At 37.6% G+C, this 13,326-nt stretch overlaps 1 protein-coding gene across 1 annotated transcript; it reads right to left on the reverse strand.

The window, feature by feature from the left end:
* Positions 1-2,547: 2,547 nt before the first annotated feature.
* On the reverse strand, positions 2,548-5,042 carry LOC307124151 (serine/threonine-protein kinase pim-3-like; the record flags this gene model as incomplete). Its single annotated transcript, XM_079813198.1, has 8 exons — positions 2,548-2,639; positions 2,749-2,928; positions 3,097-3,469; positions 3,662-3,712; positions 3,833-3,915; positions 4,090-4,371; positions 4,469-4,669; positions 5,027-5,042. The coding sequence occupies 8 exons, from the start codon at positions 5,040-5,042 to the stop codon at positions 2,548-2,550; spliced, it is 1,278 nt and encodes a 425-aa protein (XP_079669324.1).
* Between the last annotated feature and the right edge of the window lie 8,284 nt (positions 5,043-13,326).

Genomic DNA, 13,326 nt, shown 5'->3' on the forward strand with positions numbered 1-13,326 from the left:
TCTGACCATAATATAAGGAAAAGACAAAGTAGGAGACATAGTAATCATTTATTTCTAACAAAAAAACATCAAACTTCAATAACCCGAAAAAAAGTAAATGGTACCAAACAGGTAAGAATAAACAATAAACCTAACAATAACTAAAACAAAAAGGAAATGGTAACAAAGAGGCAATAAACAATAAACTCAACCTAACTAAAAAAAAAATCATTCATAGAGCAGCACTTATTTGGTCCTTCATGGACAAATTTGGGCATGAATATCTCAGGTGTAATCCCATTTTTTTCTTCTTCATATCACTATCTTCGATAAAATAAAAACTATCAATGTATGCATTTATTTGGAGATTTCTGAATTTATTTACCTCTAAAAGTATCATATTTTTCATGTAAAATATGCTTATTTTTATGTAATATTTATTTTTTACTTCAGTTCAAATATTTGTTCCAGTAAGTTGAAACAGGCAAAACCTCAACATTTGACATACTTTGGTGACATCTGGTGACATTATGTTGGTATCAAAAGTAACAATAACATGAAATATCAATAGCCACTTTATGTATGAACTCACTGCTGAAAAGATGCCAAAATATGCACAGACAAATCTGACCATGCAATAAGGAAAAGACAAAGTAGGAGACAGAGTAATCATTTATTTCTAACAAAAAACATAAAATTTCAATTACTTAAAAAAAGTCAATGGTACCAAGCAGGTAAGAATAAACAGTAACTCTAATAATAACTCAAATGTTTTTATTTTTTGCAGTCTAATATTAAAATCCTTTAAATACATTATAGAGATTTGTGACGTCATAATGTGATTTAATTTTTCTTGGTGCCGACGATAATGAGGTCGAAAAAAAGAGAATGGATCGCCTGGTGTCTTTGAATGAAAGAATTCATATCTAATAATATTTGATATGAGTTCAAGTGATTAACAAATCATTCATAAATTAGAAAATAAGTGCAAAATAGTTTTGAGTGAAAAATCCTTGAAAAAGAACTGCCTCGCCTGTCTTGGTGAGTATATTGACGCGGCGAACACGGATATGTCTTTAGTGAACGTAAACAGTTCCGACCTCCAAGAGAAATGGGATGTGTGTCAATATCGTGCGTCAGGTCTTAAAGTGACAGCAGCCTTCTATATGGCTGCTGCTGGCTTACGCTGTTAATGTTCATCAAACAACAATAGAAAGAGAAAATCACTCACTGCTCTTGACTCAATAACTTAAGTAGATTTAATAAGAATAAGTATATATTACCTTCATACTATGACATTTTTTATTATTTATATTTATTATTCAATTATTTAATATTTCATTATTCCCTATTGTTTTCTTTTGAATCTTTCTTATTGTATTTGTCCTAGTATTTGTTATTAGCATCTTAATTCTTATTTTAACAACAAAGATACCAAAATAGCTATATTGAGAAATATACTATCTTCATAATCGTATACAATTATTAAATAATATGTGAAATAAGATTTTTGTAATGACGGCCAACCCTAGTAATGTGTGTGTGTGTGTGTGTGTGTGTGTCTATGTTTGCGCTTTCTGTTGTAAATGCCATTAGGTTACATAGTATATGGCCAAAACATATATCTGGGAAAGCATATTGGATTGATTACAATATAGCGAATATTTGGCATTTGTGTATGTTGATTCAGAGTTGGCGTCATCTCCGCAGGTGTTGGGTCATCTGAAATCTTCGTAAGAGGCGGGAGCTGGCTCAATCCCACTGTAGAAACAGAAAAGCAAACAGAAAATAATTAGCGTAGCTGCTGTTCATAACATTTCAAGTAATAGATGCACATTTGATCTGATATAATAGGAAGGTTATAAGATTCATTATGTGAATGTTTGGCTAAAGAGATGTGTCATTTTTTGTAATTCAACATAGCAGACTCCAAGTGATCAAGGATACTTTAGCGCATGCTACCAGCAGCACAGCCACCTGTGTCGTATGTTAAGAAGACAACCGAGAATCAGTAAAAACAGTTAAAGTCAGTGCAAAGCAATATTAAAGAGTGTTTGTCACACCAACTTACGGCAATGTGAAATAAGGCAATCATCAACCATTAAACAGCATATAAATCAAAACTGCCTAACGTTACTCAGTGAAATATTGAACCCATGAAGAGCAAACTAGCTGTGTACTTAGTTTTCTGCTGTTTCACTTAAAGTATACTTAAAAATATACTTTTATACACTATAAAGTGGGCCAATGTAGTCCCAAGTAGTACTGAAAACGTTTTCTCCCTTTTTCCACTCTAACTGGGGGGGGGAAATACAGATTTTGCTACTTGTACTCTGTCCAGCTGGCGGATCTCTAACCCATCGGGGCTCTGGTTTCACCTGGTGCTGCCTCCAGCATCCACATAGAAAGACCCTACCTCCTCTTTTCTGTAGGTGCACAGTCAGGAAGCCATCTCTGCCGTCCTCCTGGTCACCCTATACAAATAATTAAAACCGTTATCTAGACTGACCCTAATAATTCAATCCAACTCATGACTGCTGTGCTTCAGATAAGTGTAATGCCACCTGTTCAGTGTAACCAGGGATGATGCTCAATGTCGTCTAAGCTGGGACGGTCTGCCTCCGCTGCACTAAGACACCAGCTAACCAACTGACGGCACTCTGTTACACACAACACAGTACTTGCCTTCAGCAACACAACAGAACAAACTTCTCTGTCTGGCCATGGTTTTTGTATGGTTTTTCTATCTGAATGTTTGCTATCGCTTACCTGTAGACAGCTCTCTAGGGAAGTGCAGTCTGCTTTTGGAGGTGACCCTCCACGCAGCTCTGAAGGGTAAAAAACCGCACAGGATTTTGTAGAGAGTCACCCCCACTGACCAAACAGTAGCCGGTCCGGCATGATAGAGGTGTTGACGAAACCACTCCGGAGGGGCGTACTGAAGAGTGCCTGAAAACCCAAGAAGACCAAAAAACACTCATTGAAAAGGTTCCCGTCCAAACTAATTGTAGGCCTCAAATTATCTTTAAGTTTCCTTTTGGTTCACAAAATATCCATGTATAAGAACATCACACAGAGTGATGTAGTGAGATCTTTCCTTCTGTAATGCAAACCAACCTGCAAACGATTTGTAGGCTGAGTCCTTTAGGAGGTCTCCACACCCAAAGTCCAGCAGCTTGATGTCATGTGAAGCTGTGGAAATCAGGATGTTCTGTGGCTTGACGTCCCGGTGCAGGACCCCGCGGCTCTCACAGTGTTTCAGCGCAGTGATGAGCTGCACCAGCACTTTCTTGGCCAGGCTCTCATCAAGAGGGCTGTTCTCCTCACTGAAACTCTGGAGATCTTGACAAGGAACAGGCCGCTCCAGGATCATGGTGTAGTGCGTGGGATAGTCAAACCACTCCACAAGCTGCAGGACATTGGGGCTGGCAGGGGCTGAATTGACCTGGGTCATCAATGCGACCTCCAGTGGCAGCAGACCCTGGCCTTCCTGTAGTGACAAATGCTGCATTAAATCCAGGGCTTAATGCGGATGTGTGTGTGTGTGTGTGTGTGTGTGTGTGTGTGTGTGTGTGTGTGTGTGTGTGTGTGTGTGTGTGTGTGTGTGTGTGTGTGTGTGTGTGTGTGTGTGTGTGTAAACCAATAGGATGTGAAACAACAAAGGATTCAAGGTGCTACTTACAACTTTCAGCCTCTTGTGTGTCCTGCCTTTAGAGACATACTTGATAGCAACCTGTAGACGCAAACCACAGTAAATCACACCTGCCTCACTGTGACATATGTCATTTACTAATATCAATTCTGAGAACATTTCTAAAGGTTGTTTGAATGAAGAGGGAAGAAAATGTCTTACTGGAAATCCATCAGACCTGGCGGTCCCAGCATACACAGAGCCAAATCCGCCACGCCCCAGCAATGGGCCCTTCGCATATGCTTCTGCAACATATAAGATCACAAGAAATGTCTTGAGAAAGACTTATTGCAGTATCTCAATCTATAAAAGAATGCTACTTTAATGCAGATTTTACATCAAAGATCTTGAGAATATTTTACAATGGCAAATCAATTAATAATTGAAAAATAACTTCTTTAATATGAGTCTATTCTGACCTGTGCGGGACCGTTTGGCAGGTCTCTTATATGCGGTGGATGGGCTCCCATCATCTGGGGCTTGCTGGCTGTCGCTCTGCCTCTTCCTCTTCCTGTTAGCCTGATCTTTTGACACAGACGAGGCCAACTTGGAAGGCAGCGGTGCTAAATAGCCAGGTAGCTCTTGTGTCAGTGGCTGGGTTGGGTTTAGCAGAGGTTCCAGATCATGGTCACCACAGCCCTGTGTCCCAACCTCCTGACTAGCCGTCTGGATAAAAGCAGCACTCTTGGATCTGGAGCGACCTGAGGATGAAATATTTCATACATCAAATATACTTAAAAGAATCTAGTTATGTAAGAATAGGCTAGGCTTACTTCTTTAATGTAAGCTTATTCTGACCTGTGCGGGGCCGTTTGGCAGAGGTGGATGGGCTCCCATCATTTGGGGCTTGCTGGCTGTCGCTCTGCCTCTTCCTGTTAGCCTGATCTTTTGACACAGACAAGGCCAACTCGGAGGGCAGAGGCGCTAAATAGCCAGGTAGCTCCTCCTGACTAGCCGTCTGGGTGAAAGCTGCACTCTTGGATCTGGAGCGGCCTGAGGCTGAAATATTTTTTTTATATATTAGTCACATTATATTTATAATTAATAATCAATTGTCAGTGGTCACAACAAATAATTGTAAAATTAGCCTTTATTTTTCAACTTTCTATTGCGTCTTGCATTTAATTAGCAGTTTCCTAATTTTGACAAGGTCAAAAAAAATTTTTTGTCCTAATTAAAGACAAAAAAAATGTTTCATTTACAATGAATATATGTGATCATTTAGCTATGCAATATTTGGGTTTAAATGGCTTAACTTGCACACATTTCTACACATGAATTAAGTCAAACTATGCACAACATCAAACCGTAACAACATAACGTACCAATAAACAACTGAATAATTAAAACACTCACCTAGTCCTTCACCCATGCGAGCCATTGAAATCTCCTCCAAACTCCAACAAGAATAAATAAAAAAATAAAAAAATAAAAAATGAAACTCTCCCCAGAGAGTTTTAAATAAAAACAAACAATCGAAACTATTTCCAAAATAACTCGTTCATATAAAACTCAAAGAATATAACATTTAAATAAAATAGCCTTCAAAAAATACAAGTTTCCTCTCGGAAATCCTCCAAACTCCTTCAAAATTCACAATTTCACCACAGAAAATACTCTCGAGTCTCTGAAGTCGCCTCGCATCCAAACCAACAGATATCGATGGGTTCGAGTGTTTATCATTCAAATTTCATTAGACGCGTCGCTATGGTAACTAAATATCGAATCAAATCGTGAGTAACTTAGCTTCAGCACGAGCACAATCTTGACTTTTTCCTTTAACATTCGTGAGATGTTAAACAATTTTGACGTTAAATTGTTTTGTGTTTATTTATTTTTTTAAATATATATATATAAAATATATAGGCTATATAATGTGATTTTTAGGAATGTGATCTTGTGATTTTTATGTTGGATAACCTACTGAAAGTTTTTATGTCTGCTTATGGACATCGACAGACATTGATTATTTGTTTATACAGAACCTATTTCCTAGATGTTTTATTATATAAATGAATAATTATTATAATTTGTGGAATTGCATTTAATTTCCAAAATATTATTCATAGCCCAGGCTAATGGAGAATACTCATGTGTTTATTGCAGTTGACCTTACCACTTCGCAGGACACTTTCAAATTGCTCTCAAAAGGCATTAAGGGAGGATATCAGAGATTCTCTTATTATAAGCTATATTATTATTTCTAATAATTAATTAGCTTTTATCGCATAACCATCATTGGCAAGAGGCCAATCAGCTTTCAGTATCTTCATGCGTCATCAAACCTGTTAGAAGTTGAGGGTGGTGAGGTGAAACTTTCACATTTATCCAAAATATCGATGAAATCCAAATTAATAAAGCATCTCGAAAAGAAAAAAAGTCCATATATGAATTTAGTTTAATAAATGAGTGAAGGATGACGTTCCCCCGCAGCAATTATAGGTGAGTAACGTTAGATCAGATGGGATCATAACAAGCACTATTCGGACAGGATTAGTTTCTTAATAAATGTTATAAATAGATTAATAAATAAAGTTATGAACACATTTAGTTATTGCTATTTATGTAAATATATAGCAGCTTAATTCAATTGTGATTTCATGTGCCGTTTGGTAGGGGCATTACGCAAAGTCATGTGATCTGAATACAAACGACATCACGTATTAATTTACGTTAGTTAGGGGACAAATTAGCTACTACCTGCTCATTAAAAGCTCATATCGGCAACTTTAATTTGATATAAAAAAACATAATTTAACGTCGCAACTGTTCATCGAATGAAAAAGGAAAAAGTCAAGATTGTGCTCGCGCTGCTGTACTCGAGCGCATGATCGTCAGGTGTGCATATGCGCATAATGCGACTTTTAGTTGCCATACTATGGCGACGCGTGAAATGAATTTGGACTGGATATAAATACACTCAAACCCATCGATATCTGTTGGTTGAGAGACGAGGCGACTTTTGGAGAGTATTTTCCTTGCAGAGATTGTGATTTTTGAAGGAGTTCGGAGGATATTTTCTTGTTTTAGAGTTTTTGTTTTGAGTTCTTTTCTTTGAAAGAGACACATTTTATTGTTCTTTTCTTATTTTAGAAGGAGTTTTATTTTATATATTCTTGGCATTTCTGAGGAGAGTTTTATTTTTTAATTATTTTTTTCATTTGTGTATTTTCTTGTTGAAGTTTGGATTTTCAATGGCTCGCATGGGAGAAAGACGAGGACGAAAGGTGAGTGTTTTAATTGTTTTATTTGTTTATTATTGGTATATTATGGATTGATTTTGTGCATTGTTTGATTTAACTTAATTGATGTAAAGAAATGTGTGCAACTTAAGCCATTTAAACCCATTTTTTTTCACAGCTAAATGATCACATGTATTATATTCCTTGTAAATTAAACAAACTGCAAGCCTTTTTTCTTAAATCAAAATTCAAAATGTTCTTGCCACTATTATAATGCAATTATACAATTATAAGTTGCTCAACTGCAATTAAATACCTTGTTTATGTTAAGATTATGTTAAAAAGAATTTAACATAATTTGACGTTGATTATTGATTATAAATGTATAATTACTAATAGAACCTTTAAGTATATTTGATGTATGAAATATTTCATCCTCAGGTCGCTCCAGATCCAAGAGTGCTGCTTTTATCCAGACGGCTAGTCAGGAGGTTGGGACACAGGGCTGTGGTGACCATGATCTGGAACCTCTGCTAAACCCAACCCAGCCACTGACACAAGAGCTACCTGGCTATTTAGCACCGCTGCCTTCCAAGTTGGCCTCGTCTGTGTCAAAAGATCAGGCTAACAGGAAGAGGAAGAGGCAGAGCGACAGCCAGCAAGCCCCAGATGATGGGAGCCCATCCACCGCATATAAGAGACCTGCCAAACGGTCCCGCACAGGTCAGAATAGACTCATATTAAAGAAGTTATTTTTCAATTATTAATTGATTTGCCATTGTAAAATATTCTCAAGATCTTTGATGTAAAATCTGTATTAAAGTAGCATTCTTTTATAGATTGAGATACTGCAATAAGTCTTTCTCAAGACATTTCTTGTGATCTTATATGTTGCAGAAGCATATGCGAAGGGCCCATTGCTGGGGCGTGGCGGATTTGGCTCTGTGTATGCTGGGACCGCCAGGTCTGATGGATTTCCAATAAGACATTTTCTTCCCTCTTCATTCAAACAACCTTTAGAAATGTTCTCAGAATTGATATTAGTAAATGACATATGTCACAGTGAGGCAGGTGTGATTTACTGTGGTTTGCGTCTACAGGTTGCTATCAAGTTAGTCTCTAAAGGCAGGACACACAAGAGGCTGAAAGTTGTAAGTAGCTACCACCGTGAATCTGTTGTTGTTTCACATCCTATTGGTTTGCACCATAGACCGTAAAAAAATATGGACGACGCGACTTCATTGACTTCCGCTGACCAGAGTTGAAGCTTTCGGAGGCTGCACACGGCGCTGACATCTTGGGACCGAGTCTGCACAGTAGAGTTCAGGAAGTAGAGGCGCGATTATCAAAAGCCCGCCCACATTCTCACATATGCAGAACAATTCATTATATTGGTGTGAAATAAACAGTTATGGAAATGTAGAAATGAAAGCTAAAGCTCCAATCTCCTCCCAAAAATCCCCAAAAAAGTCTGTGAGTGCCTTAGTGACTACTTCACTCAGAGAAGCCGTCAGTCTCAGCTGTCAATCATGAAGTCACATCCCCCGTTTTTATAACATCAAATAACGAACTAAAACTAAACTTATTTAAAAAACGAACACTTTAAATGAAATCATCGTGATAAAAACTGCCTGATATGACAGAAACCATCTTTAGGAAACAATTATTTCAAGTGTAATTTAATTGTTTAGTGTGTCTCGCGTCCATTCTAATACATGGAGAGGTGGGGTTTAGGAGCTATACTGGGACCAACCACCAGGGGGCGATCATGGCGTGGAGGCTTCAGTTTCTGAGAGGAGTGCTACAGGCTTGGTTTGCACACACACACACACACACACACACACACAAACACACACACATCCGCATTCAGCCCTGGACGTAATAATAATAATTAATCTATGTTAAAACGCCAGTGTCTGTCAACATTCATGGGCGGGGCCTGTGGCTGATGAGACGTCACACCAGCCCCATGGCTGAAAACAGGTAGTTGGGAGACACTGCTTATGATTTATGGGGATTAAAAAAAAGGAGTTTGTGGATTTTTACCACTATAGGGTGGTTGTGTACACACACTGCCAACACACATTTATGTCCAAATTTTGCATAATAGGTCCCCTTTAAGATTTTTTTTAATGCTCAGAACAATAAGAAAATCAGGTGGCGATACACGCATAGAATGCAAATCATCACCAAAAAATAATAATCACAATAATCAACATCTTGTATGAAAAGGTAGTTTTCCACATGGAACTGGGGAACTGACCACCTTATTATCGTTAACTAAAACTAAAACCACTGTTAAAGGGTCATGAAACCCTAAACCAAATTTTCTGAGATTTTAACAGAAGTATGTGTGTTGTACATCATGGAAGGCAATCTTACCATCTGTTAGTTTTGAATGTGGGAGAAAACGAGTTAATTTTAAACCTTTTTGCTCTATTTTCAACCTGGTTTAAATTCATCTTCATGTCAACGTCATAGGCTGTGACGTTTTCTCATACTATAGTACGGCGATGACTCATCGATGACTCATAATTATTCATGAGACTGCGTGTCTTTGTCCAATGAGAATTATGACAGCACACGTTGATATGCATTTTCCTCTGACTGGCGCTTCAAACAGTGAGATCGCACACAATAAGTGAGAGATGCATTAATGGATCAAAAACAAGTGTTTTTTCCGCTTTGTATGAGTTTCTGCGTTGCCTACGTTCTCTTCAATAGATCCACACAAACGCGATTCATCCACACTGTGAGTGTAAACGGCCATTTAACCGACCAAACGGCTTATAAAAACTCCACAAAATAAGCCTCAAAAGTTATCAAAGGTATGCAACAGCGTGTTCATATATATTTTCGATGCAGAGAACAAATTGCGAATGGCTGCGCATTTAATTGTCCATTGAATTATAGGTGTCACAGGATATATATGTATTTGTGTAATGGTGAGCTTACAAAACCATTTGTATATTGTGTTGCATGTAACTTAATGATAACTTGCAGCATGCATTTGTGGGAAGCTTGGATGCTTTTAATGAGAGCGAAATAAAATTGTCTGAATCAGAAGCCGTTGATGTGCAATCTCCCCTCGTCCCCCTCCACTCCCCCGCTAAACCACGCCCACACTTTTATAGCATTTTTCAAAACTGTGATGAGAACTGACTGCTGCTGAAACGGGGGGTTTCATGACCCTTTAAAAAAACTTTTTTTTATTTCTGCTAGTTGACAAGGCAACATTTCTCATTTTCTTTTATATTAAATTGAAAATCGAAATCTAAAATCGAAATAAACTAAAACCATAAAAAAATAAAAACTGTATAAACATCAACACAACAAAACTAAAACTAATAAGACTACAGATCAAAGCAGAAAAAATGAAAATAAAATTAATTAAAAATATGAACAAAATATATAATAGTATCAATATCGGTATTAAAGGGATAGTTCACCCAAAAATGAAAATGATCCCATGATTTACTCCCCCTCAAGCCATCCTAGGTGTATATGACATCCTTCTTTCAGTCGGATACAATCTGAGTTATATTACAAAATGTCCTGGCTCTTTCAAGCATTAAAATGGCAGTGAATGGGAGCCCAAAATTTGAAGCCCAAAAAAGTGTATCCATACATTATAAAAGTAATCCACACGGCTCCGGGGGGTTAATAAAGGCCTTCCGAAGCGAATCGATGGGTTTGTGTAAGAAAAATATTAATATTTAAAACCTTATAAAGTAAAATATCTAGCTTCCGGCAGACCGCCTTCCATATTCAACTTACGAAGAAAGATTTTCTTTCTTTTTCTTTTTCTGAACCTATAGCAGAAACATTGAAACCTCCAGTCTCCGTGTTTAGTGCGAAAGCTTGTGCGACTGCTGCCGGCTCACGGTGCAGTACATTCGTTCCGTGTACCAGCGGCTTTGACGCGATTATCTGGTCAACTGACTCGTAACATGTGCAATATCTCACTGCCTCCCGAGTGTCCGAACTCACACAGTGTACGCCCGCCTTAAAGGTCCCATGGCATGAAAACTCATAAAATTATTATTTTTTTAACATTAATATGAGTTCCCCTAGCCTGTATATGGTCCCCAAGTGGCTAGAAATTGTGATAGGTGTAAACCGAGTTCTGGCTGTCCTGCTCTGCCTTAGAGAAAATGAGAGCTCAGACGAGCCGATCTGGAATCTTCCCTATATGCCGTCATATGGGGAAAGGTTACCTGCCCTTCCTCTGCTTTTGCCAGAGAATTTGGAGAAAATGGATTTTGTTTATTTTACTCGCGATGTCAGCACAGGCTTTAACGATATGGATTCGACAGCACCGCCACAAACAGTGAGTAACAGTGTTCATTAATACCTGATCTGTGATCAGTGATTTCTGATGTGTAGCTAATCATTCAAGTTCACACAGACTTTCTTTCTAAATCGTTTATGCATCCGTGAATCAAGCCAGTGACTAAACGATCAACTTCACATCGTTTCTCTTAGTAGCATGAAACAAATCTGTGATTTAAATTGTGATTAGATGCTAGATTAGCAGTGTTGGGCACGTTACTTTAAAAAAGTAATTAGTTATAGTTACTAGTTACTTCTTACAAATAGTAACTGAGTTAGTAACTGAGTTGCATCATTATAAAAGTAACTAATTACCTGGGAAAGTAACTACTGAGTTACTTTTTTTTTGTTTTCAAAACTTGGATGCCCCCAATATTAAATATGTTAAATGAATGAATTGGACATTAAATAGAATAAATTGTTATTATAAAACATTGTATATTAATATACACTATTGTAATGTTGCTGTGGGACAATGTGAGAGACACCTATCAAATTCAATACATTATTGTAAATTTTTTTTTTTTTTATATATATTATATTTATTGTAGTATTTTCAGATTTACAGACAAATGGACAGTACGATCACATGACAGAAACAAACACAACTACTCCTTCAGTTAGAATCATGTTTGCAGTTGACGACAACACCAAACAGGCACGGGAAATCAAAACAGATTTTTGCCCAGCATGGAATGGATAGAGGTCAAGTTAAAGACAGAGGTTAACAAAAATTACAATAAAATGACAATAAAAAAAATGAAATATTAAGTAGTTTCATCATTGGTTTTTAACAGGTGATTAAAAAGGGGTCTCCAAGAAGTTTCAAATATATCCATATTACCAGAGATACAATATCTGATTCTTTCCACATGCATAGTGGAGGAAAGTTCTGATAACCAGATCTTGAATAGTGGCTTCGAGTTTTTCTTCCACACACAGAGTATAGTTTTTTTGGCGATCGTCATGCCATACTGTATAGGCAAACGGATAGCATAATTAAGGCTCTGCAGGACCGTTGACCAGCCAAGAATGGCAGTCGCAGGGTCTACTGGGAGCTCACAAGTATAAGCATCAGAAAGAAATTGAAAAACTTCTGACCAGAATTCAGCAAGTTTTGGGCATGCCCAGAAAAGATGACCAAGAGAGCCCTCTGCAGATTCACATTTATTGCAAAGAGGAGAGATAGTAGGATAGAAAGCGTTGAGTTTAACCCTAGAGTAGTGCAATCTGTGCAACACCTTATACTGAATAAGCTGGTGCCTAGTATTAATGGAACAGGTGTATATATTTTTAAGACATTTTCCCCAGTCCTCCTCAGAGATTTGAATATTAAGTTCCTCTTCCCAATTGTTTTTAAGATGGGTAGTGGAAATATCTAGCCGACTCGTGAAAAAGCTAACAAATTTTGTAATTAACTTTGGGGTGTTGGGAGTGCAAGTAAGCAATTTATATAATTCATTATCAGGTGACAATATTTCGAAATTTGGCACAGTGGAACGAACATAATTTCTCATTTGTAAGTATCTGAAGAAGTGTGATGCAGGAAGGTCAAATTTCTCTGTTAGTTGAGTAAATGTGGCAAAAGTATTGTCAATATATAAATCTCTCAAGGTAATGATTCCTTTTCTAGCCCAACCTGTGAAAACTGGATCTAATAGTGAAGGTTTAAAGGCATGGTTACGACAAACAGGAGCAAGAAAAGAGGTATTTGGCAAATTAAATGTCTTAACAATCTGAAGCCATATCCTAAGAGAGTTGTTAGTCATAAAGTGGGATCCTGCTGAGGCTTTGAATGTCTCTGGGGCAGCAAAAAGCAATGAGGAGAGAGACCAATTTGAAACGGCCCGCTCAATCATTGAAGGGATATCAGCTGAAGGGCTGTCCGGGCGTGTGTCCTGCCAGTAAGTTAAGGCTCTACAATTGGCAGCCCAGTAGTAATGTTGAAAATTTGGCAAACCCAAACCCCCCAACGACCTAGGCTTGCACACGTGTATTTTAGATATTCTATGTGCTTTGAAGCCCCAGACAAATGGCAGCACAATAGAATCTAAAGTTTTAAAAAACTTTTTGGGCAAATAGATTGGTAGATTCTGGAAAAGATACAAAAATCTAGGTAACGTCACCATCTTAATAGCATTC

The sequence above is a fragment of the Gobio gobio genome (genome assembly GCF_949357685.1).
Source record: "Gobio gobio genome assembly, chromosome: 3".
Taxonomy (NCBI): domain Eukaryota; kingdom Metazoa; phylum Chordata; class Actinopteri; order Cypriniformes; family Gobionidae; genus Gobio; species Gobio gobio.